The 24,215-nt window shown below is 36.8% G+C and overlaps 2 protein-coding genes across 5 annotated transcripts; both read left to right on the plus strand.

The window, feature by feature from the left end:
- The first annotated feature begins 18 nt into the window (after window positions 1-18).
- Window positions 19-2,524, plus strand: Gale (UDP-galactose 4'-epimerase). 2 transcript variants are annotated; one of them, XM_011302043.1, is made up of 7 exons: window positions 22-381; window positions 727-899; window positions 974-1,092; window positions 1,149-1,439; window positions 1,516-1,696; window positions 1,812-2,096; window positions 2,244-2,524. In XM_011302043.1, the coding sequence occupies exons 2-7, from the start codon at window positions 773-775 to the stop codon at window positions 2,297-2,299; spliced, it is 1,059 nt and encodes a 352-aa protein (XP_011300345.1). In that variant the 5' UTR covers window positions 22-381; window positions 727-772; the 3' UTR covers window positions 2,300-2,524. The 2 variants fall into 2 exon arrangements, with proteins under 2 accessions (XP_011300346.1, XP_011300345.1); XM_011302044.1 differs by lacking the exon at window positions 727-899 and having other exon boundaries at window positions 19-381.
- Window positions 2,525-4,278: 1,754 nt separating this feature from the next.
- On the plus strand, window positions 4,279-24,147 carry LOC105264878 (uncharacterized). 3 transcript variants are annotated; one of them, XM_011302046.1, is made up of 6 exons: window positions 4,279-4,681; window positions 15,897-16,378; window positions 20,691-21,054; window positions 21,423-21,608; window positions 21,773-22,229; window positions 22,554-24,147. In XM_011302046.1, exons 2-6 carry the CDS (start codon window positions 16,150-16,152, stop codon window positions 23,151-23,153), a joined length of 1,836 nt encoding a protein of 611 aa, XP_011300348.1. In that variant the 5' UTR covers window positions 4,279-4,681; window positions 15,897-16,149; the 3' UTR covers window positions 23,154-24,147. The 3 variants fall into 3 exon arrangements, with proteins under 3 accessions (XP_011300348.1, XP_011300349.1, XP_011300347.1); XM_011302047.1 differs by lacking the exon at window positions 4,279-4,681 and adding an exon at window positions 10,194-10,374; XM_011302045.1 differs by lacking the exon at window positions 4,279-4,681 and adding an exon at window positions 10,194-10,370.
- Window positions 24,148-24,215: the final 68 nt, after the last annotated feature.

Raw genomic sequence — 24,215 nt, forward strand, 5'->3', positions numbered from 1 at the left:
ATTGACTGGAGATGGCGGATTGCTCCTGCACGTCCGCATTTTCATCATATTTTTTTTGTAGTTTGAAAAATACTCGAAATAACGAGAAATAGAAATCGATGACTCCTGTCAGAATGACATGAAGGAAATGCGTGGGGGTCTCTTGAGGAGTGGGTGAGGCCCCGAAATTTTTGGGGACACGTTGATGCCCTTGGACATCTGAGGTTAAAGGCTGCATTGGCAGCAGGATCTGGTGAGGTACTGCAAATTGTACCAGAGATTTGGTGAATGATTATCTTGAACTTGTCATTCGTTATGTAACAATCAAACGATCAAATGCCATTCGTTGACACAAGTCTATGATAAGACGTGTCAGTCTGCTCCGAATTATCACCGAGAGAGGTTAGTCACATATCCTTCACGTCACTTTTTATTTATTTCTATTCTCTCCTCTTTGTATCCATTTTTGCATAATATGTATCCCCAAGCAAATATACTGCCTGTCCTACCCCTTCAATTAGTACTATATTTTTATTAGAGTAATATTATTTGCGGTAATTTCCCCTTGATCTGCTGGAGGTGCCAAGGTCATACCTCTCAGGAGGAATATTTGAATGAAGATAAATCGGGGAAAAGTCATCGGGCTCTGTATAAATACTTAATCTCAGAAAAATCAATTACTCTGGTGCATACACTGCACACTAATGTCAAGGTCAACTCAAAGTACAATAACAAATTTTTCGCTAGCTTAATCAGCGTGCAATAACGCGGTAATATAATACATCCGGAAAATATGGCGAGTAAATGGAATGTACTGGTGACGGGGGGTGCTGGTTACATTGGTTCTCACACAGTACTGGAACTTCTTAACGAGAATTTTGAGGTGGTGGTTATTGATAATCTCGGTAATGCCTACAAAGGTATGACTCACACAATAGCCCAGAGTTTATTGTTCAGATGTTTCGTTGTGATTAGAAAATGCTTATGCTCGCAGGGGACAAAGCTGAGAAGCCGGAATGCATTTTGCGGGTTGAAAAATTATCGAAAAAGAAGATAATATTTGAAGAGTGTGATATTACGGATAAGAAGGCCGTTGAGGGAGTTTTTAAAAGAGTGAGTATCACCCGGGATTATCAGGTGAATGGGATTTCTGATTATTCTATCTTCAGCATAAATTCCAATGCGTCATTCACTTTGCGGCGTTGAAAGCCGTTGGGGAGTCGTGCGAAAAACCGCTGGAATATTACAAAACCAATGTCGGAGGGACGATAAATTTGCTGGAAGTGATGAGGGAGAATAATGTAAAGAATTTCATCTACTCGAGCAGTGCAACTGTTTACGGAATACCGAAGCAGCTGCCCTTGACTGAAGACATGGAGACAGGGCAGTGCACTAATCCCTATGGGAAGACCAAGTTCATGGTTGAGGAGATTCTCAAGGACTTATGTCAATCGGATAAAGTACCTTTCTCATTATTACCACGATATTTTAATATTCATGAAACCATTCTCTTCGTTCAATCACTGATTTCATTAGAGCTGGTCCGTGATATCGCTGAGGTATTTCAATCCCGTTGGAGCTCATCCGTCTGGTGAAATTGGCGAGGACCCCAATGGAATCCCAAACAATCTCATGCCGTTCATTGCTCAAGTGGCAGTTGGCAAACGAGAGATGCTGTGTGTTTATGGCAATGATTACAGTACGCCGGATGGGACTGGTGAGTTTTATCATTTGGAAAGGCCTTCCGGCAATACGGGAAGCTAAATAGATTATATAAAACCTGGGACTTTCCCTTTTTATACGATATATTTACGAGGCTTTGCTTTAATCAGGCGTCAGAGATTATATTCACATTATGGATCTTGCAAATGGACACGTCAAGGCTATTATTCATCAAAGTACAAGTGATTCCAAGGGTTTTAAAGCTGTCAATTTAGGAACTGGAAAGGGATTTTCCGTTTTGGAGATGATTGCCGCGTTTGAAAAGGCCTCTGGCAAGAAAATACCCTTCAAATTTGCGGAACGCAGAGCTGGAGATATTGCGTCGAGTTATGCTGATGCATCGATAGCCAATAAAGAGTTCAAATGGTTTGCCACGAAAAATATTGATGACATGTGTAAGTGTTACCAATCATTTGAGAGACTTACTTCTCTCAATGACATGCACTGGGGGAAAATCATTTATGTCTTCATGTTCTTCATTACTTTTTATCTTTGAATTAATTGGGTTGTATTCTGTTCTATGAATATCTTTTTTCCGATAGGTGCAGATACTTGGAATTGGCAGCAGCGAAATCCCCAGGGCTTCAAGTCGGCGTGAATTGTTGCCTCGATCGAGGAAAAGAATGTATTCAAAAAAATACCCATTTCTAGCAAAATTGTCGATAAAGGCAGGGCCTCTTATCAACATAAATAAATTCAAAGAATCGATGTGTATTTGCAAACTCAATGTGTATTGACGAATGCGGGAGAAAGACATTTGAATATTTGAATATTTGTACAGCCGGAGGAAATATACGTTTCCATAAATTTCTTCCTCAATAAATTCTAATTGAGAGATATATTACAAGAGAAAGTACCATAAGAAAATTTCCACAGCTATTTTTGACGAAATTTCCAGAAGTCGTTAAATGGCAGTTAATTTTTAAACCCCGAGGATTATTATTGACAATTCGATGACCATTTTAAACTTGAAATGATTGGATTTAATGCCCCAAGATGCCAGTCGTGGTACAGCAGATAAAAGCTGCAGACGATGGTACTAGACTCAGCAGATAGGAGCGATTAATCGCCCAGTGCGCAATACTATTGACCTCAATTGCACGATAAGTTGTGTAATTCCGTGGCTGCATTACTGGATGGTTCCTATCCATTCTCAGCATCCACGACCACGCATCATTTTCACACACTTGAACATTCCTCTTATTTAATTGCATGCATTACCGCACATCATCCACCAGAAACGTCTGACTATTTATCGGTGATAATTTTTTTTCAAAACATCACCGGGCGACTTCCAGAAACCTGCGAGACGTGCAATCACAAGAATAATTCCCTTTTTTCTCCATATTTCTTCGAGTCTTCATTACGATGCAGTGATGCTGAGTAATTTTCACGTCGTCTGTCACAGCACCACTTGTACAGGTATCATTAGGGGAGAATATTTAGAGAACAAACCAGAAACCTGATCATTAATATCACGTCTACCTAGAAATGCCAGTGTTACAATATATCCACTGCATTTACGTGACCAACGTCACAAATTCCAAGACTATTAGACATGCAAATCGTGTGGAAGATTCTAGAATGAAAGGAGAGATGGAGAATATATGATGGCTGTAGAACTGGAGTTGTAAAATCAATGTCATCAAGTTCAACTGGACCAGGTTGTTCTTGCTGGGCAGACCAGTACGACCTTCCACGAGTGAATCGTGAAATTTTTATTTCATTTTGCCATCTCAAATCCCCATCATAATGCCCTCCATTATTCATTCCACGATGCGTTCACCTTGAGACCCCAGAGAACGCTCGACGAATATAAATAATAATAAAGAGCGTCTTATAATTGACTTGATTATGTTATCCACCAATTTGAATCACCACAAAGGATACCTCGCATATAATACCAGTTGTCCACGGTATCCCATAGACAAGAAGACAGTTAACTAAATGGCGTGTCGATACCGTTGTCAGTGCAAGCCAACTTACAAAGTATTGTACGATTTATGTAGCCTAGCTTTATTGTCATCTAAACAGCATTAATTTACCGGCATCTTAACTGTACGTTCATTCCCGCGTGCAACATCAGTCCTGTCACCGTGCAATTGCCACATTTTTCCCGCATTTTCCTCGTTTCAATCAGCCATTGACAATGACTGACAATGACTATAACAATTAACTGACGAGACAGCGATGACAATTGGACTTTACAATGCATTTTCAAAGTTCGATCAAGACAGCCTTGAAGTGCCTTCAAAATCATCTAATCATTATAATTGATTGATTAACGAGGGACATCGATGTCTGGATTTATTTCCCCATTTCCTTATTACCTTATTTCCTTATTTCCTTATTTCCTAATTTCCTTATTTCCTCATTTACTTAGATACGTCGGGTATTTAAAATGATGTTTGGGTTGATTATACCGAGGGTTGTACCGAGGTATTGGACAGGGTAGACTGACCTGGGCCACCTACGCCTACCATGTATTATAGCAAAGCCCACCTCCTTGAGAACCTTTTTTCCCTCTTTAGCCCTGTCTGAGTGGAGAAAGGAAAGGCCTCGTACAGTTCGTCTCCCTTCCTCGTTGATTCGCTTGTACGGTTGGAGAGTTGCCCCTACCCAAACCAGTGTCCAGTTATGTTGCTGTGGCCAACGCCGATGGCTAAGACTTGCACTCTATGTACCAGCACGCGTCACCAAGACATTACAAACTCATAATCAGTGAACGTACCACTAAAACTGTTGAAAATTTTCAGTGAAACGATGTGGACGAGTGATTTCACTGAGTGTAGAAAATATCAATGAGATATTCTCTCATTTATTCATTAATCCAATACCACCGATATCACTGATACCACCCTGGAATTCCAACGAGAGCTGTTTACGTCGGTAATTATTCTCCCTGGAATCTGAAACCAAGTGATGATAGTGCTGCTGTTTGATAAAATACCAGATGACTTGTTGTTATGAGTAATTCGTGGTGAGTTCTATTTTTATGATTGAATTATTGTAGAAAGTTTCTGGATGTTTCATTCGTCGGTGGAGAATGGAACACCTGCCATATTGAATTATTTCAGTTGTTTTATATGATTGATGAATATTGAGTGATCTGGGGGCTTCTGGTGATGCGTCCTGGGATTTATTTTTGGTTGGTCACGGTTCGCATCATCCTCGGCTTCTTTCTCAAGCGAGTTTTTAACAGGTGGAAGTCACGAACACAAACAACCTTCGAGTTACCTGTAGAAACGATCGCAGCGACGTTCCACCTAAGGAATGCGCGTATAGTTATACCTGTGTATCCATGTGAGAGGTGTACATATAGGTAGTATTTTTCCCCTCATCTGGGGTGGCATTCTGTTTCTGGAACACTCGGTGAATTATTTAGCTGATACTATTTCACAGCTGTGGAAATTTTCAATTTTTCATTCTGAGTTATTATTTATTTATTTATGTTATTTAGCCAGACGACCCATTATCGACAGCTCAATTACAAGAATTCCTCTCAAGTCCCAACTGAAAGACACACAGGTCATCGATCCTCAATCCCCCACCTCCCGGGGGCAAATTGACATTGAATATATCGTCTCTGATTCTTTAATTACATTTTTATCTACGCGGTGTCTCTCATCTGTGATAAATTCTATTATCACACGTAATCAGCAATTTATGAATTGCTTTACTGGTCGTCTGGCATCAGCTTTTGCGTTTATATTAATCATCAACGGGTTGTTATTTTTTATTTAAAGTTCTGGGGTGTGTGCGATGGAAGGCTCGGCTCGCTGGTTATCAGGTGAATTGGAAATGTGAATGAGACCAGTTGATGGCAGAGCCTGGGGGATCCTAGGATAGTTATGCTCGTGGTGTCATTGGTCTACCGTTATTTTTTACACGGTGGTACAGGCTGTCGTGGAAAAGCCCCGGGCAGGGAGAGTTCGTTCTTTTGCCAATGGTAAATAATCTGTGGTATTGAGGTATTCGAAAAACGCTAAATGTGTGACAGCAGGGGAATGCTGGTAGAAATTAGGATACCTCCACTTGCACTCTTGCACAGAATTCCAATCCAGGAAAAAAATACAAATACTAAATTTTGTAGTACATGTCCGGGAAGTTTGTTTAAGAAATTTATGAATTGAAATTATTTATAACACATTCAGAAAGCGTGGGGTAGTGAGAGTCAAAATATTTAAGTTCGGGTCGAGGAGTTATTTGTTATCAATATTATGACCCAATGATTTCAAATAATTTTATTAAATAAAATTATTTGACGTTCGTTAAATCCCATGACTTCACAAATTTCATTAATGTGATTTCATTGCGGAGTAGCCATGACATTTCGGAGAATTCTCCATTGACGAATTAATGATTATAAAAATATTCAATTAATTGTAGATTCTCTGACCCATACGCTATGATTTCAATTAATGTTTATTCTGTGTTCAAATTGAATTGAATTCATTTAAAAACGATAGATTTTTGTGGCGGACGCATTATGATAAATTAAAAATTCAATTTGACCTCAGGTAATGGAAAATTCGGATGGCATTACGTTGGATGTTTCAACAGATCTCTAACACGTTGATAGATGAGTAATTGACTGACAATAATGGAAAAGCAATTAGTCTCGGAGTCACGGGGATTCATGCTCACCTCAATTAACAGTAAAAATCCAATTTTTTGCAGCAATAATGGAAAAAACAGACGATGATGTACTCCTTGGAGATAGTCGTATCGATTGGCAATTTACATTTTTATGATTTTCAATAGAATTCAACGAGTTTTTTTTTGGAGAAGATAAACAGTATTTTTTCTGAACATATTTCTCGTGATCACGTTGCTGCTGAGATTTCTGTAAATGCAGAAAAACTATATTCAAAAAACTAACCTCTATATCTTCATCAACCGGATCCCCATGAACAGGTTTACTTATTTTTAAAATTGAAAAAATTCTCGAACGCGCGGTGAGTAGAACAGCCAGTAGAAAAATTCATAAATTTCTTCGATTCATTTTATTTAATCTTATCGGATGTTTAATGAATAACTGAGGAAACGTTCTCGATCCAAAGCTCTGACATTGACTTTCTATTGCGTTCACGTTCCGATTCCGATTCAATGTTGAGACGAAAATTTCATAAAAATCATTTATTCACCCATTACGATAATTTTTCCACTCACAATTATCTCCAGCAAATTATCCGATTACCGCAGAATTGAAATATAAGTAAATAACACTTAAATTATTCCGTCATTGGCATTCTGATCCGAACCTTCGAAATAAAAACTAAAACTTGAAGACTTTACGGTTCCGGTTGTCTCCATAAAAAAATTCGGGTAAACACATAAATTATCGAATAAAAATGTTAATTCCGAAGATGCTTGGGGCAGACTATCATTTACGAAGCGCAGATTTATTGCAATTGACTTTGAATGAAATGTTCATTAATCTCGGTACTTCCTCCTCACGTTAGCAACTATGAATGAATAATATTTAATCGCATGCAAATAAAATGAAATCCCAAGAAACCGCGACGAAAGAGTATTATTACGTAGCAATAAATAACAAGTTAATGCACAATATCCAGAGTTCGATAACCAATAACAATAAATGTCGCAATTACCTTCGGCGCATCGAGGCGAATTTTTCATTGTAAATGAATTTTTTAATCTATCACCGGTGATTTTTTTTTGCACAAATTAAACATCGCAAATAAGAACGGAGAAATGATTTTCGAGTCGACATTTATCAGTGAATTGCTCACGCAACCGGTTTTATCTAATCGTATTGGCATATCAAAAATTTGTCCTCTCTAGGTTGTAAATAAATTTTATTGAAATCTTCCAGGTGTTTAATAATTTTTCCAGCTGGTGTTATCGTGATAAATTCATTGGGGGTTTATTGAGGGCAGAGGATCGGCGGAGAGAATCTGTTCTAAAAAAATCTATACCGAATGAAATTAGATAAGAGAGATTACGAGTATTACTCCAATTAACCGATTTGGCACGCGTCGGGTAAGAAAGAAGAAAAGTGTAGAAGTTGTACAGTTTTACTCATTCGAGGCATTGGTGTCTCGGGTTAATTTAATTAGATGAAGTTCAATGGGATGAGACTGTCTTCCCTTCTTCCTTCGGTTATATTCATACTCAGTCTTTCTGGCAATCCAAAATTCAAATTATTCCCCTGAAATCAATACATTAAAAACAGACATTTACTTATAAATAATAATTCATTAATTATATCTCATAATTCGTAACTCATCAATTAAAAAATTATAAAAATCTGTCATTGTTATCAGTGAATTAATTTCTCTCATCAATTTATCAAATTTAATTATCTCAGATTTGAGGAAATTCAACTTCGGATATAATTTCATTTTTAAATAATATGAAATTCAAGTTAAATAATTCCGTTTCTAGTTATTTGTTAGATAATAATATCAGAGTTCAATATACGTCTCACGGAAAGACTAGTCAGCAAAAATGCGATTGAAAAAGATACACAACACAAAATAATACCTTGTCCCATGTAATTTCACTAATTACAAGAGAATCATATTGCAAATTGCGAATAATTATATCCACTGAGAGAAAGAAATCCTAGTGGATTTACAACCAAATTTTCTTTAGAGAACTAAATTAATTTAGCAACAGCCATTTATTCTGGACATTTTCTTCTGACAATATTAACTACATGGAGAATGTCATATTCCTGGGGAAAATTAATAGTTTCATGACCGCGGGGATGAGGAAGGAAACAAGTATCGAGGTAAAAAATACTATTGACAAGAACTATTGGCAAAAACTATTGGGGTCATGAGGTGATTGAAGAGTGTCATGAAAAACACTTTTCCCCTGTTACGAAGACCGTTATGTTATCAGTAATTTGTTGTGAGAAGTTTTCCAGTATTTCTGAGTTGATGGAGCTGGAGTGATGATTCAGTGATTCCGAGATTTCCAAAAATGTTAGCTCTCAGACCAGTGGGTGTGAACGGAGATCAATTCCGCTGAATTCATTAACCATCACTGGTTTATTCGTTCTCGTTCTTTCATCTCTTCTTCGACAGCTATTAATATTTCTGATCATTTTCTCCATCGGATTCTCGGTCCTGAGGGTTATCAGTGGTGCACGTGATGTTGTCTTGGTACCCTGAAATCAGGAATTGTAATTATTCTGGTGATTATTACGTGTTGACAATAACTTGATAACGTCCGACGAATTCGCTCGTTATCCGGCGCTGGAATGTTTATTGAAGTTATTTTGTTATTTTGTTATTTGATTCAGAACTTTCGAATACTGGGACTTCTTAGACCTCCGGATGGCTTTTGTGTATTTTCCTTGGACTTGTGGTGAACGGTCGTTAAAGTTTTTCGTGTGAATAAATATACAGCGATTTGCAAATCACGTAATCACGTGAGTCCCAGAAGTTATGGGAAAATATAACTGTTCATTCTTGGAATTCGAGTCTCACTAATTGTTCTACAATCGATTACGTCATGTTGGTTAAGGAGATTGGGAGAGCAGTTAGTAATTACTCCTGAGTAATTCGAAAGTCACTCGGTTCGATAGAGACAGTGAAAATTAAATAGCACAAAAAATCCTGCAATTTGAATCAATTTTTAACAAACATGGAGTCGTTAAAAAATTCCCCGGAAAATTTGATGATTATATTGCACGAATTTTCATGCGCGGAGAGACTGAAATAGTAAAAATTCCCATGTCGAAATCCGCATACAGTAAATGTTGCCAAAGTTGAATAAATATTCAATAAATATTACTCAACTTTCCCATAATTTCGGAGTGAAATGTAGGAAATTTCCCGGAACTATTCCGTAATTTTATTTCAATTGTCTACAAAAAATTGCGATACCGTCACATAAATTAGCAAATCCATATACAATAACATTTCTTTTTCACTTTCAATATAATACAACAATATATCTATATAATTTCCTCACAATTTTATTTCCATTCTCATTTATTCCCTCATTTTATTAAAATACAGATGATCTTCTTATTATTATTATAAACATTCTTTCAAATAATAAATATGAATATATAACCGTATATTACTACATATATAATTCATATACAATAATCTCCAAACTAAAAATTTCTAATTGAATTGAAAAATTACAGAATTAATTTGATTTACTCATTTCCTCAATCCACTAATTTTTATATATATCTAAATATCTATAGTATATTTGACAAATAAATAGATCTATGTATTTTTATTATATATTATTATTACATGAAATTTTTCCCCAAAAAAAATTCTACTCAAATCAAGTACAAAGTATAAAGTATACATGAATATATATTATTATTAATTCCAGTATTTTTTGTTTTTTTTTTACGAAGACATTTTTTCCCGTGTATAGTATTTTGAGGGGGACAAAAGTGTGGGTATCTCTTTCTAGCGATTTTCTCGGTCACAGAGTGGTGCACACGATTGGAGCGGTTTGTTGGGCGGTTATAGAAGGGTAAAGGCGGTTGTGCCCGACAGTAGTTGCTGTCAGTTGCTGCACACACGCGGTACGCGACGGTTCTGCTGCTATTTCAAAGAGACACCAAATAATCCGCGATATTTATTTCAAGTTGTAGTGATACCGAGACATGTGTATTTGATAGAATCCACTGAAAATCCTCTGCCAATTTAAAAACCAGTCTCCAGGTCTGTGAGTTCTGTAATTCATTGATAATTGTTGTCAATTAAATTTCATTGGTATCACTCTATTTGTGGGATTATTTGATCGAATATAATTGACAAATTGATTAGATGAGGGATCAATCGATTGCTTTGATCATTTACTGCAGCTAGGTGTACATAGTCTCTGTGTTGTTGAGGTCCCTTTGTCGGACCTAGCATCAAGGCCGTGAATATCAGACTTGTGTTACCTCGGAAGATCGTAAATTATCCCCATTTTTATCTCTCTTATCCCCTGCAAATATGCAAATAGTGACCCTTATGGTATCCCTCGAGAACCGAGAATCATTCCTGTTGCTCATTTTTTCATTCATATTGGAGAATTAAAAACAGATTCCGGTTTCCCTCACAACTCTTCCCCTGAGTTTTTATACTCTCGATTCATCGCTCAATCTGAATTATAGCAATTCCGTCGGATAAATAATAATCTCACTGTTGAAAAATTAATTTCGAAGTGTCAAATTGTCGATAAAAATATTAACAATTCCGGTAATAACTAGGAATAACATTTTTATTAATTCCAATAATCCTTAATAGATTGAAAATTCATTGAAAAATCAATTATCATTCATCATGAAAAATCTAGTGACAGGTTTTAATTGACATTAAATTTAAACTCACTTGGATATTCAAATGACTTCATGGCGGGAATTCCAAGGAATTCCTGACAGTTCAATTTCATAAGATTAACAATTTTCTGAAAGACTCGATTAAGCGATGACTAACAAACTCGAGCAACTAGCATCAACTAAAAACCGAGATTATTTCCAACGGATATCCTTTATTATACTGTACACCTCGATTTTTCAAATGTTTCACGTCCATCAAACGGACGTACACCAATTGGTAATTGAATAAATCGAGAAATGACGGATGAAAATGGAGTGTACCATAAAATCCGCGACACTTTCCCCCGATGCGTTCCGCAATCACGTAAGTCATTCACGTGATGTCTTTTCTAATTTTCCTTTCTTATCCAGAGAGAACGTGACGAATAAAGTATCTTCCAGAGAGTAAAACATTTTAAAATAAACGCCTACCCGGAATTTGTCACAGCGATCAGCTGTTGAATGGCCGTTCCTCGGACAAAAATTCCACCGATATATTGAGGAGAATAGAATGTATTATTAACGGCTCGGTACACTAGATCATTATTTGAATTGTAAATTCGGGCAGCGGTACATGAAATAGTTGTACAGGTCGATGGAGTACAGCTATTGTTGAAAGATAGGGAAAAAAAAAATAGAGAGAATCCTGAAAAAGTACGGAAATTACTGAATACACGAGGAGAAATCCCGAAAAAATATATGTACTTGCATCAAGTATATTTTGGATATATATAGCTAACAATTTCAATTTTAGTGTATATTTTTTCGTTGTGAAAGTCTTTGGAGATGACGGAAAAGAGAGTTTGTCGTTGAGCTACTGGAAATGCCACTGGAATGTGAATTTTTTACTTCATTGGGTCGTTCCAACTTCTCCAGGGAGAATGATTACTCAAGACAACGCAATTCCGATAATTCGCGTACTTGTATTTCATCGAGGACTTTCATCAATTAAATTTTGACGTAAACGTCTCGGACTAGTGCCGTCTGAATTTACACCCAATAATTTGTACTCAGAAGGCCATACTGCAATTCTTGTTCTCCACTGTTCACCACTCCTTATCACATCTTGAGGTATTTCCGGTGAATTAACAAATTCCAACTGATGGAGAATATTTTCTCATTCAATGGATCACCGCGCGGATTTCCGTTAAAGAAAATACGTGTATATTTGCACCTGGGGGGATGAGGCCCTTTACCTTCCTCTCGTACATTATCTCCCACCATGAACACCTGACAGGAAACAATTATTGGGGTTTCTTGTCACATGTCTATCGGGCGTACGTCTCAGATTAATCGTCGCTCGATCTATTTGCGATCAATCCTCTCGTTTGCTGCATAATTGATGGAATTTCATTAGATCGTAGAAAAATCAACCTGTGATTCCCAATTTTCATTCAATCCTACCCCACGTTGGCCTTGAAATTACTTTTTCCTCGTTACCTGCACGATTACCAATTGAATTCTATTTCAACTTGAAATCTCCACTGAATTTCTCGTTCCCTTGAAAATTGCGGAGAATCGTTTTGTGTTTTTGAATTTTTTGGGAAACCTAAACCTTCAGGATCATCAATTTTTAAAATAAAATCCTCAAATATTTCCACTGAAAATTCTAAGAAATCGAAAATTCATCGATTTTCTCGTTTTCTGACCTTAAAAAACTGAATTCTCAAGAAATAAATGATTAAAACCTCAAATATTTTCCCTTAAAATCCCATAATATTAAAAATTCCTCAAATATCTCATTTTGTAAAATAAAAAATGAAATAAAGACTGAAAAAGTTCAAGTATTTTCACTTGAAACTTCAAGTGCAACTGACAGAAGAATTCTCAACACTGACGTAACATAATTGACGATTAGTTGATGAATAATCGAGGAAAATGACGCCGACAGCGGTGGGTGTTCTTTCCTCGTTGAAGATTGCGTATGCACCTGCATAATTCTGGTTGTAACGCGTGATTGGACTTATGACAATTGCCATATCCCCACCAGGGCCTTCAGTTTTGAAATATTCACCGTAAAATGGTCTCGAATTTCGTTCCTCTGATTGAATATTCAAATAGTCTGAAAACTGTGTTAATGTATCCATGAGAAAATGAAATAAGCGGAGTACGAAGAAATGATCTCCGGTTGTGTATGCAATGGTCGGAAGAGAACCGGTGTGGAAAAAAAAGTCAGGACAAACCGGCATTCAAGGAGATCTCACACACAGGCCGTTGACTCGGTGAAACTTTCGCCGGGGCGCTTTCATGTGGAGCACCGGGTGTTTTACCTGTGTATCAGCCATCGTTACATACTCCAATCACTCCGCAATTCACTTCAATTGCCCATGGAAATTCCCGAAATAAACGGCCAATCAATATCGACTGAGCAAATAAATCAAAATCACCGCAAGCCACTGCAACAAAAAAAATCAGCCTAAAATTAACAAATTAAATATTTAATTAAGGCTCGGGTGGATTATCTAGAAAAGATAATTTACTCCGAAATTTGGATTCCTAATTACTTTGGCAATTAATCGTTTTTTTCAATAATTGGTAACTAGCGTTCTAGCGGTTGTTAACAACTAGACTAACAATTATCGGAAAAAACGATTAATTGACGGAGTAATTAGAAGTCCCAATTTTGGAGTAAATTATATTTTCCAGACAGTCCATCCGGGCCTTAAAGAAATTGTTTAAAACAACTGATTGAAAACAAATGATTAGGTTTTGATTATTGAAGGATTTTTCAAGATGAATGAGAAATTTATTGCAAGCCTTGAATCGAAAATTAATGCAAATTAAAGTGACCGGAAATTTATCTCCATTAAACAATTTGTTCTGATTTTCATTTTAGTTATTTCGTCGGGGAGACAACATTGAATAAAAACAACATTTGCCAAGTAAATTGGATAAAATCAATTCAAGATTAAATTTTAATCAGTGAAGGGGGAGAAATATATAAATTGTAGGAATAAATGAATCCCTCTCGCATTGGGATTCACTGGAAAGATAAATAAAGAATATCGAGCGAATACATGACGTTGCGTTAAAGAAAATTCATGGAACACGAGTGGGAGGCTCTAGAGTTTTAGTGAAAAACCTTGAGCTAAGGCCACCGATTTTCCCCCCAAGGCTATTCATCTTGACTAATCTAACTCCATCAATCGATTAATCCAGGTATAGAGACCTGGGGAACTAAAAACAAGTACAAACCGTTGTCACGAGTAGAAAATTTATTTCAGTCATTCCACTGATACCTCATTGTCTCCATTACACAATCCCACATATTGCAAATTAATATCCAGATATTAATACTCCCTATTTACCCTGAAGACATTTTTTTCGTAACAGTTTCGTAACTGCGCACAGTAGCGACTATTTCGAGAAATTCGTCGTATTTTTCCAAGCAGAAACCATCGAAATGACATTATATAGATATTATGTACATAATGTATATATAAATGTATGTACATTGTATTCAGTCACGTGTGAGGCAGCCGATCCTCAATCGACATCGAGAAAAAAAAACCAATTCTCTCCAGTTATGATGAAGCACGTGTTGTTTATTTATTTACTTTTTGCTGGAATCGATTGAACTAATCGAGATTCTAATCGAAAGACACCTAGACTGAACGTGTGTTGCTCCTTGAATCTCCAGTTGCTCTGATGATTGAGAGAAAAAAATTAATAAAAAATTGATGAATGCGTTTCGATGCAATTTATGTCTCGTTGAATCGAATGTTTCTACTTACATTTATCGTATTCCAGCAATAACTCCGGCATTCAATATTATTGTTATTATTGATGTTAATTATTGAGATGGTATTCCTCTAAAGGGATCGCATGGGCTGAGATTGATAATTGATAGACGCATTCGACCGATTTTTTTGTTACCATTAATATTTTTTCGTCGACTCAGCAGATTTTTTTATTTCTCTGCAAAATCGTTACTTCACACTGGGGATTTCTTATCAGAGAAATTGCATGATCAAGATCTATGGCATAATATCACGCAAGGGGAGGGCTTTTCTCGACCCTTCCATCCGATTTACCAGCAAAATGAGGAAGAAACTGTTTAACAATAAGTTTAATCCTCAATAATAAATTATTTCAGGGTATGACTGGTAAAATTGGCAATTGGTTCATTGCTTTGATGAATATTTTTAAACTATGAACGGAAATTTTTAATGAGCAGCAATTGACGCACACTGTTAAAGCATCTGATACCATATTCCCCTTAAAGCGGAGGTGATTTTATTGCAACGAGTTGGATCGTTACTATTAATGATTTTTTTGCACCGCCGAAGGTGAAAGAAAAAGCGCAAGGCAAATGAGAAGTATTTTCTTGCTATTGAACAAGCAATATCCACAACCATTCATTAATTTTACATACATTACCGCACTTGTGTTGATCGATTAGTCTTATTCAGAAATAATTGAAACCGTACAATCTTCAGGGGTGCATTAAACATTAGAAAATCGTATCGCATTAAAAATCTATATTTTGGCAATTAAACATTTTTTAAAATGTAAAAATTGGCCTATTGTTTATAATATTGAGTGCATAATATTGGTATTTGTTTATCAAATATATTGTTGCTCTTGTTATAAATTTTTCCTTGGGGTCAACGGAATTCGCGACACGTTGTGGAGTGAAGCCGAAGGACTTGTATATTTTTTGAGTAAATTGAGGATTGTCTATGAGGACAAACATTTGGAGAGGATTTAGCATTTGGTTTTTAAATATTTCAAATATTTTTATCGACGAGGAAAATCCAAGGGTTTTTTTACGACCGCCGCGATAAACCGCCGGATACCGCAAAGCCATCGAAAAAAAGATTTTTCACTGTTAAATTGAGGAAAACCGGTGGATTTATTTAAACATTTGTCTCTTTGCTTTCAGAAAGCCACAAGTTACGGAAAATGGTCTCCCATACCAATTGAGCGAGCATTCTGTGAAAATTGCTCTTCTGTGCTTCAGTTCAGCTGAAACCTGTTGGAGATTCTGGATAATTTAGGAATTGCCATGTAGAAATCAACGAGGAATCTGAGATGATTGGCTCATTCGAGTAAGTTTGAATACCTCAGAGAGATTCAATCTACCGGGAGGAAAAAAAAAAAAGACTGAACAGATCTGCGAGAAACCAAAACCCGAGATGAAGACAATGGGTGATGTTGTGGCTGCTCCAGTCGAGGAGGAATTGGTTGAAGACAACAATCACAGCAGCTCCGGTGGGAAAGAGCTGGGGCACAGAACCCTCAAGTCCCTGAAGAGGGGACTTGGAAAATTATGGAGAAGACACAGGGGCAATGCCTCGATAACCGAATACGATCCTTGCTACAAGGTTGCCTATCTTGGAAATGTACTCACAGGATGGGCCAAAGGTCAGTCCAGTACATTTTATTCTATTATTATTATTTTATTATTATTATTCCTCCTGGGTCTATACGGGACAAAGTTGGTATTCAGAATTTTAGTGCTGTCTTGACGTTTTATGACTTCACACTTCCCACTTTTATTTTCGATTCCTCCAGTGTTCCAATATTATCAGCTGATAAAAAAAATTGTTATCCTCCCTCAAACGATTTTTGTTTCAATCTCGAATACTCCCGCCTCTTTACCTCTGATATAATTCCACTCGATCCCAAACTATTACAAGATTGCTCATGTGTCAAAAACCGGTTTAACTTTTTTACAACAGCGACAAATGCGAACTCAGGATATGAACAACCTTGTTCGTAATTATTTTTCAAATATTTGTTTTTCACGTGGTGCGTACATGCATAACCAGTATATTTTCCAATATCAATATCAGCGACAAAGAGGAAACAGTTTTTTTTTTTTCGAGTATAAAATCCACGGACGGAGGGAAATCGCTGTTTGTCGGTTAAAAAAAGCCGCGTGGAGCGCGTAATAATCATTTGACCAGACGAAGGTCGTGGTCTGGCCAGGTGTCCTCATTACAACAGTAATCGAAGCCGTTAATCGCACCGGACCTGTCAATTTCCATCCTGAACTGCAATTCAAATTCCTCCTCCTGATTGGAAATCAGTCGACGCCTGTGCGATACCGGAAGTGATAAGTAAACAATTGTCATTGAAAATTCCAGGCAATTTCAATTCTCCGCATGTATCTGAGCCGAAGTTATTCGTTTCGGGTCCATATACGTGGACAAATGATTAATTATTAATCTCGTCATTGTTCCACTGACAAATAAAGTATTCAACGATTTTCCATATCTCCAGTGGCACAATCCCCTGAAGGCCACTTACGCCAGTTTTTTATTGTCTCATTTGAAATTCCAGGGATCATTGATCTGTCAAATAACCCATAATAGTTATTCCCTTCAGTTGCAATCTTTACGTTCATTTTATCGCTTCACACCGACCACACGAAGCGATTTTTACTGTTCTGTTCTGTTCATCTTCACGCAGCAGAAATTGAAAAGATAATAGAAAATATTCTCCTGATAATCGAGTAATTTTCAGAGACTCTCTGATTTTTCTACTACGCATTTGACACAACTGGGGCTACAGCCTTAAATAATCCACGTCATTACGGTACGTTTCTCCGCAGACATCTGATTTGCTTAATTAATTCTGCACGACAACCTGACGGGTTTCGCGGAATTCTCGAAGGATCAGGAATTAAGAGATAATCTCGGTATCAATCGCTCCAACTTCTGCGATTCTGTCCCAGGTTCACTCACCTCTTCATTAAATATTTCTTCATCATTTCCGTAATTACATTTTTTATATTATTTAACGCCTTGTTGAGAGTCTTCAAAGCTTCTGGCGATTTCCATTCATCAGATACACCGAACAGTTAATTTCGAGTGGTCGATCACTCGTCAAGATCATCTAATCAGTTAATCAGAAAAAATAGATTCACTTATCGTTTTTACGTGAGTGAGAGATAAATTTTCTATTATTAGAACTCCTGCGACTTCTGAGTGGCAAACAAAAGATTTTGTCATTGAAATGCATCGCATGATCACCTGGTTATTTATAAGTCATTTGTGCAATTTGTGAGGAAAGAAACAATTGTTAACAACTTATTTGTTCTGATAGCGTATCGTCTGCGTACTGCCATTTTTAATCGATCCCTTCGTTTCATTTGTTGAATAAAATAGTTCGATTTCATTGATAACTCGCTATCAACAGCATTACTATCACAGTATTTCTCAATCAATGGATAAAACTCAATGAGTGAATACTACGAAACTGAACCGGAAGATTGTTTTATTCCCAATTTTTTTAATTTCCCAATGTTTAAACAAACATCAATAGATAATAGATAAATTAAATCTTTAACAACTAGTCGATTGATAATCTGTCAAGATAAGAAGACAATTCTAATTGTAAAAAATTCGAAAAATGATTTCCCTTTCGCAACTATCAATTTGATATCGAATAGATAATTCAATAATTTAGTATCAATAACTGAATAATTGAAGATCAATTGTTTACTTGGAGTCTGGAAAAAGAGAAAACAGTAATAAATATAAAACAGTCATTCAGCCTTGGACCAAGCATTATTCTTCTCACTGCGTTATCATGAAAAATTTAAATCCCCAGTTTATCTTCGAAAATTGTCATTGATAATTCGGTATTATCTCCGAAAAAAAATTTAATAAAAACAAATTTATTGGCCGTGACACGTTTTTTTTTTTGGGTGACGCAAAATAGTGGAATAAGAAGCCATCGACTAATTTATAAATAAACATCCAAAATATCGTATCGGTGAAGGTTTGGATTGCGAGGTCAGAGTATTTCCCTTTCATAAATCCAGGGCCGCATCCTTGGCATTGACATATGAATCACGATATAGATCAACATCTCAATGACTCAGGAAATAAAAAATGAGTGAATTCGTTGAGTTGTGATAAAAGGCAGTGAATTTGTCACTGAAATCTTCTCGTGTAGTTTCTATTTTCGATCATTTAAAGTGTTCAATAGCTGAAACGAGAGAGAGCTGTTGATTCATGCAACCTTTCTCCTATTCGGTCTGGTGAATATCGAGGAGAAAATAATAGTACTTCCGATTTGAGCTAGGCTCCTTTCGTGGGAGATGATTTTTTTTCTCTACTTTGTATTCAACATTTGGCAATCGTGCAATTTTCCTACAGCCCGAGGTGCACGGAGAGACCAAGTACTTCTGCCAAAGATAATTTACATTTTCAAATTGAACTGCAATGAAACTAAATTATTCCTCTTATTTTCCATTATTTTCTATTACTCAACAACAGCACCATTTCTCTGAGAAATTCCAATAATCATTCGTAATATTTTGTAATTGGAATTAAATAATGAATAGATAAATAATTGATATCGCGAATGAATATGAATAATGAATATTTTTAGCACAAATAAAATTCTTAATATCATCCGAAGTCTTTGCAAAATCGTCAGTTAATGGAAAATAAACTAAATGATTTACCAAAGAATAAATGAATAAATAAACAAAAGGATTGAATTTATTTGGGAAAATAACAGAAATCTAGTGTTAATTTATTAATATTTTTATAATGCGGGCTGAATTGAATTTTTGATTAATTACTCTCTGAAAAAATTGTGAGGCCGAAGCAAATGCTGTCAATTACAGTTCCTCCAGGTAAAAGAAGACAGTGCAGGTGATTTAATTTTTCCTGGAAAAGACCAAAGAGTAACTGTCGTCTCCTGCAATTCTCCCCTTCATTTTCCCATGCCTCCCACGTAGATGACGATCTGCTCTCCTCGTTCTCATATTGGAAATGTAGAAATTTTCCTAGGACTCAGTCGCCTTGATTCAGCTATTTCCAGTTCTATTTACTGCATCAGTCCTAAAATAATATCCACATGAATTACCTAAATATAACATTTTCTGGCAGGTTCAAGTCCACCTGTCGCATGTTAGTTATAAAATAGTCAATCAACGGTTGAACAAAGTTACTCAATACCGCGATGATTATTTAAAAAACCCCTCATCGTTGTAAATTCATTAGATTTTTTATTGGCAGTTCTTGGAGGGCTATTAAGAGAGATCATACAAACATGACCCCTTGTGTTACCTTTTTTTTTTGTCCTCGCGGTGTTTTGCTCGCGCGATTGATTGAATTTATCGTCTGTCATCACAGGTGAATTGCATCAGGAAAAATTCACTCTAATAAACTCAGGAATACCGTGAATATGACTTTAATTCGCAGAAATGAATTACCAGGTCACTGGGTAATTGTAAACGGGGAAAGTCACTTGTTAGATTATTGTTATTTGCTGTGAACATATGTCTGCATCATTCTATTGAGAAAAAAGTCAAGTAGAGACTAATGGTTTTCTTTCACTTCTGCGTAGAGATTTTTTTCATGACTTTCCGCGCAGTTTGGAATTATATTATTATTAAAAAAAGGCCATCTGATTTAAACAATCGCTGAATTCTGAGACTTATCCCAAAAATTAAAGACCACATACGAATAAATTGTGAATGATCTACAATTTTTAATTTTTAATTTCGAATATTCTCAATGTTTTATAGATTAAAATAAAATATTATACCTAAAAATAGAATTTTAGATGTTAGCATCAAGTTTTTGGACTTTCAATCTCAATTCCAAGATTAACAAATCGAAAGGAATGAACTCTTGACATAATAAACTGAAGGAGGAAGTGATGTACGTTGAAGAGTCGAGAGTAATTAAAGTTGACTTTGTTTATGAATTAGGTGATGGGTGTGTGGAGAAGCCAGTATCAACCTTGTGGCGTAATTACGTGAGCAGCAATAGGCCGGACGTGACGATGAGACTGACGGTGACGAATGGTGGATTGACGGCCACAACCAAGGACCACGGTCTCACCGAGTACTGGGCACATCGTGTAACATATTGTACAGCACCAGTATCCCATCCACGTTTATTCGTCTGGGTATATCGACACGAGGGTCGTAGACTCAGGCCAGAATTGAGATGTCACGCTGCCCTATGCTCAAAGGAATCCACAGCAAGAAGACTTGCTTCAACCTTGAATGCTAGATTACAACAGGCATTACTTGAATTCCGCAGGGACAAAGTTTCAAGGCAAAATGCCAGGTGAGTCACTCCATTTGTTATTCCAATTCCATTTCAACTACTTATTAATTACATTTAAACTACATTTAATTAGATAAAAACTCCTGATCTTTCTCTGGTATTTCACAAATATCTGGAGATTCCTCGATTTATTCGTTGAGTTGTGCAGTATTTGTATCGGGGTCGAGGGAATTGTAAGTAAATTGTGAATTCGAGACACGAATCCACGGGGTCTTACAATTCTTATGGTCATCAAGTCACGAATTGGGTCGTGAGGGTATCGATCGTTGATATCTTGGTACCTCATTCAGAGCGAATTAGCATTAACAAAAATCACTCCAGGATCGAGTGATTATTTATTTTTGGTGAATTGCATTAAACTGTTGCAGACTCTCTCTTGCGAATGCGGTGTACGAGAATCCATCGCTTCCAAGGAGAAAAATATTGCTCAGTACTGGGGGTCAGAATTACAGGCCACCATTGGAGAGATCCAAGAGTGCACCAAAATTATCAGCCATCGAGGAAGATGCTGCTGCTGAGGAGATCGAGCAGAAACGATTGCTCGAGGAGCTGAGGTACCTTTTGCTTATCTCTTCATTTTTAATCTCTTGTCTCGTTGTTTTAATGGCTTCCAGGGCCAATAATTAAGTTGAAAATTCATCGGGTGACGTTGATTGATGCGAGGAAAATTGGGGAGAGGATAAATATGATGTGGCGTACAAATTAATCCCTTTTGTAGGTCACTTGAGAATGTAGCACGGAGTTGGCAGGATCAGGACGGTTGGAGATTGGCTCGTCTTGTTGATGCGTTGAATCGCGCCGGCGCCTCGAGCGAATACTTGGACGAGAATGGAAGTATCTCGAGCGGATGTGAAACAGCAAGTACATCGAACAGCGAAGAGAGAGCATCGGGGGCTGATGATAATCAGCCAGCAGTCGATGATGCCAGAACTGGCAGGCGTGTTTTATTCGCTGGTGATGTCGTCAGGGCGACTTCCGGCCCCAGAAGAAATTCCGAGGGCTCGCCGAACTTCATGACGTGCGCTGGAAGCCCACGATTTCATTGTCTCCGGGGGCCGAGGAACAGGTACTCCTCGTGCAGGAGTGAAATTCATGAGACCGAGGAGGATATCGAACAGCAGGCCATTGAATCTTCCCATGTCTTCGATTTTGAAGACGCTGAAGTATTCGATGAGGTAATTACTTTATCATTTTTGTAGAATTAAATTTCACTGAAGGAGGAGTTTTTTTTATAACTTATACCTTACAAATCACTGTTTTATCTAGAAAATGAGAAAAGAGAGTTTCAAAGTTTCTGAAATAATGAATTTTAGTTGAATTTTAGTTGACATTTAAACAGTAACTCGTTTAGAATGAAATTATATAAACCTTTGATTATAACAATTTCCTGAGATATTGGATTTTGAGTGAAACAATTCTTTGAGAATTCCGGAGAAATTAAAATGGAAAATATAGGGCTTGAATATTGTGATGGAGTTATCAAGAATTATTCCCCGTAGGTGGTTGACTACCGGCCCCACGGTGAGAGTCCATCGAGACTAGAAAATCCCGGGAGAAGACGAATGGATGTAAAAGGCGAGAAATACCCAACAAGAATGGATCAAGGAGATGAATTGCTGGAGGGTGAGGAGTCCTTCCTGACGCTGGATTCCCTGGACGAAGAGGAAGCAGACAGCGACGAGAGTGGCTACGTCGAGGCACCCCCAAATTCTCTGCTCGACAGAGAAGCCAAGAAAAGCCCAGATCCCGACGGAACTGATCCTCAAAAGATCAACCAGGAATCACCAGGTGTCGAGGACACCAAGGAAGCTCAAGAGTCCGAGAACACTCTCAATCCCCAGAGGTGCCTCAAGGATCGTGAAAAAGTGGATTTCATAAAATGTCCGATATCAGAAACGATAAAGAAACTTGCGAATGCCTCACTGAGGAGCTCAAAATCTCTTGAGATATCAACGAATTCGTGCCTGAAGGCTCTCAACACTCTCAAGAATTCAAAATCATTCGATGATACCAGAGCCACAGGCATCGATTACGATGGAGAATCACCGAGTTTACACCAGAGGAAGCAATTGCTGGCACAGCAGGGAGTCAGAGTTTGATTTTATTGAGAAATAATCGAGTGAATTAATTAACGAGTATCTGGAATATATCTGATCTTACGGTGTGAGCCCTCGAGGGAGAACTAGTCCGCTTCGATATCAGTAAAGCAAAACTGAAATAACTTGAAATAAAAATTTTCCTTTGTATCAGTTTATCTCGAAATCTATCGACTTAAAGTGAAAACACTCAAGGACTTTTTTGGGGATGATTAAATGGTCGACGAAAAAGGTCTTTTCATGTTTTTGTCTGGAGTCGATAGTTTTTTCAATATATCGGTATTTAATCAAGCTGGAAAATTTGATTTGTCTCAGTTTAACTTTTCGCTGCTGATATACATATGTCGACTCGGTAAAATAAGATTTTTCTTTTAAATAGAGTATAGAAGGACCATTGTGCATTGATGTCGTATGACTTCCATCGATATCCATGTTTGTTTAATCGATAGGAAGGAATAGAAACGGCATTTTCCATTGTTGTGGAGTATACTAGGCCAAAGTGTTTGGCAACTATATATTTATCGGTAAGAAGGAATTATAATTATTTTTTTTTATAATTGACGGAAAAAGGGGAATTTGTGATGTTATTTAGATGAACACTCGTTTTACGTGTCTTATGTAGACAACCAATGTGTACGAAATATATTAAGCAATTTAAAATTACAGAAAATTAAATATTTCGTTAATCTTCAATAAAAAAGGCTCTCTGAAATTGATATAGATGTGAATAAATTTGTTGTTAAAAATAATCGACGTTAAATTGAGAGATCAATTAAATAATCTCCAACCGTGCACATTGAATCGCCATTTTTCTGCGAGAATGAGTAATTAGTATGTAAAAAAATTCGAATGTCGATCGTGAAAATTTCGAGGAATATATTTTTGTTTTTGAGTGAAAAATGAGTGATTAAATTTCGTGGATTCTCCTGAGTTGAATCTGAAATACTTGTACTGCAATAGACCAGATCAGAATTATACTAGAAATATTTTATGTTAAGACGACTTTTTATTCTCTCAGTACCTTATTCTGTTGACAGCTAATGTTCCATGGAAAATTCGATATTT

The sequence above is a fragment of the Fopius arisanus genome, unplaced genomic scaffold (genome assembly GCF_000806365.1).
Source record: "Fopius arisanus strain USDA-PBARC FA_bdor unplaced genomic scaffold, ASM80636v1 scaffold00026, whole genome shotgun sequence".
NCBI classification, from domain to species: Eukaryota; Metazoa; Arthropoda; class Insecta; order Hymenoptera; family Braconidae; genus Fopius; species Fopius arisanus.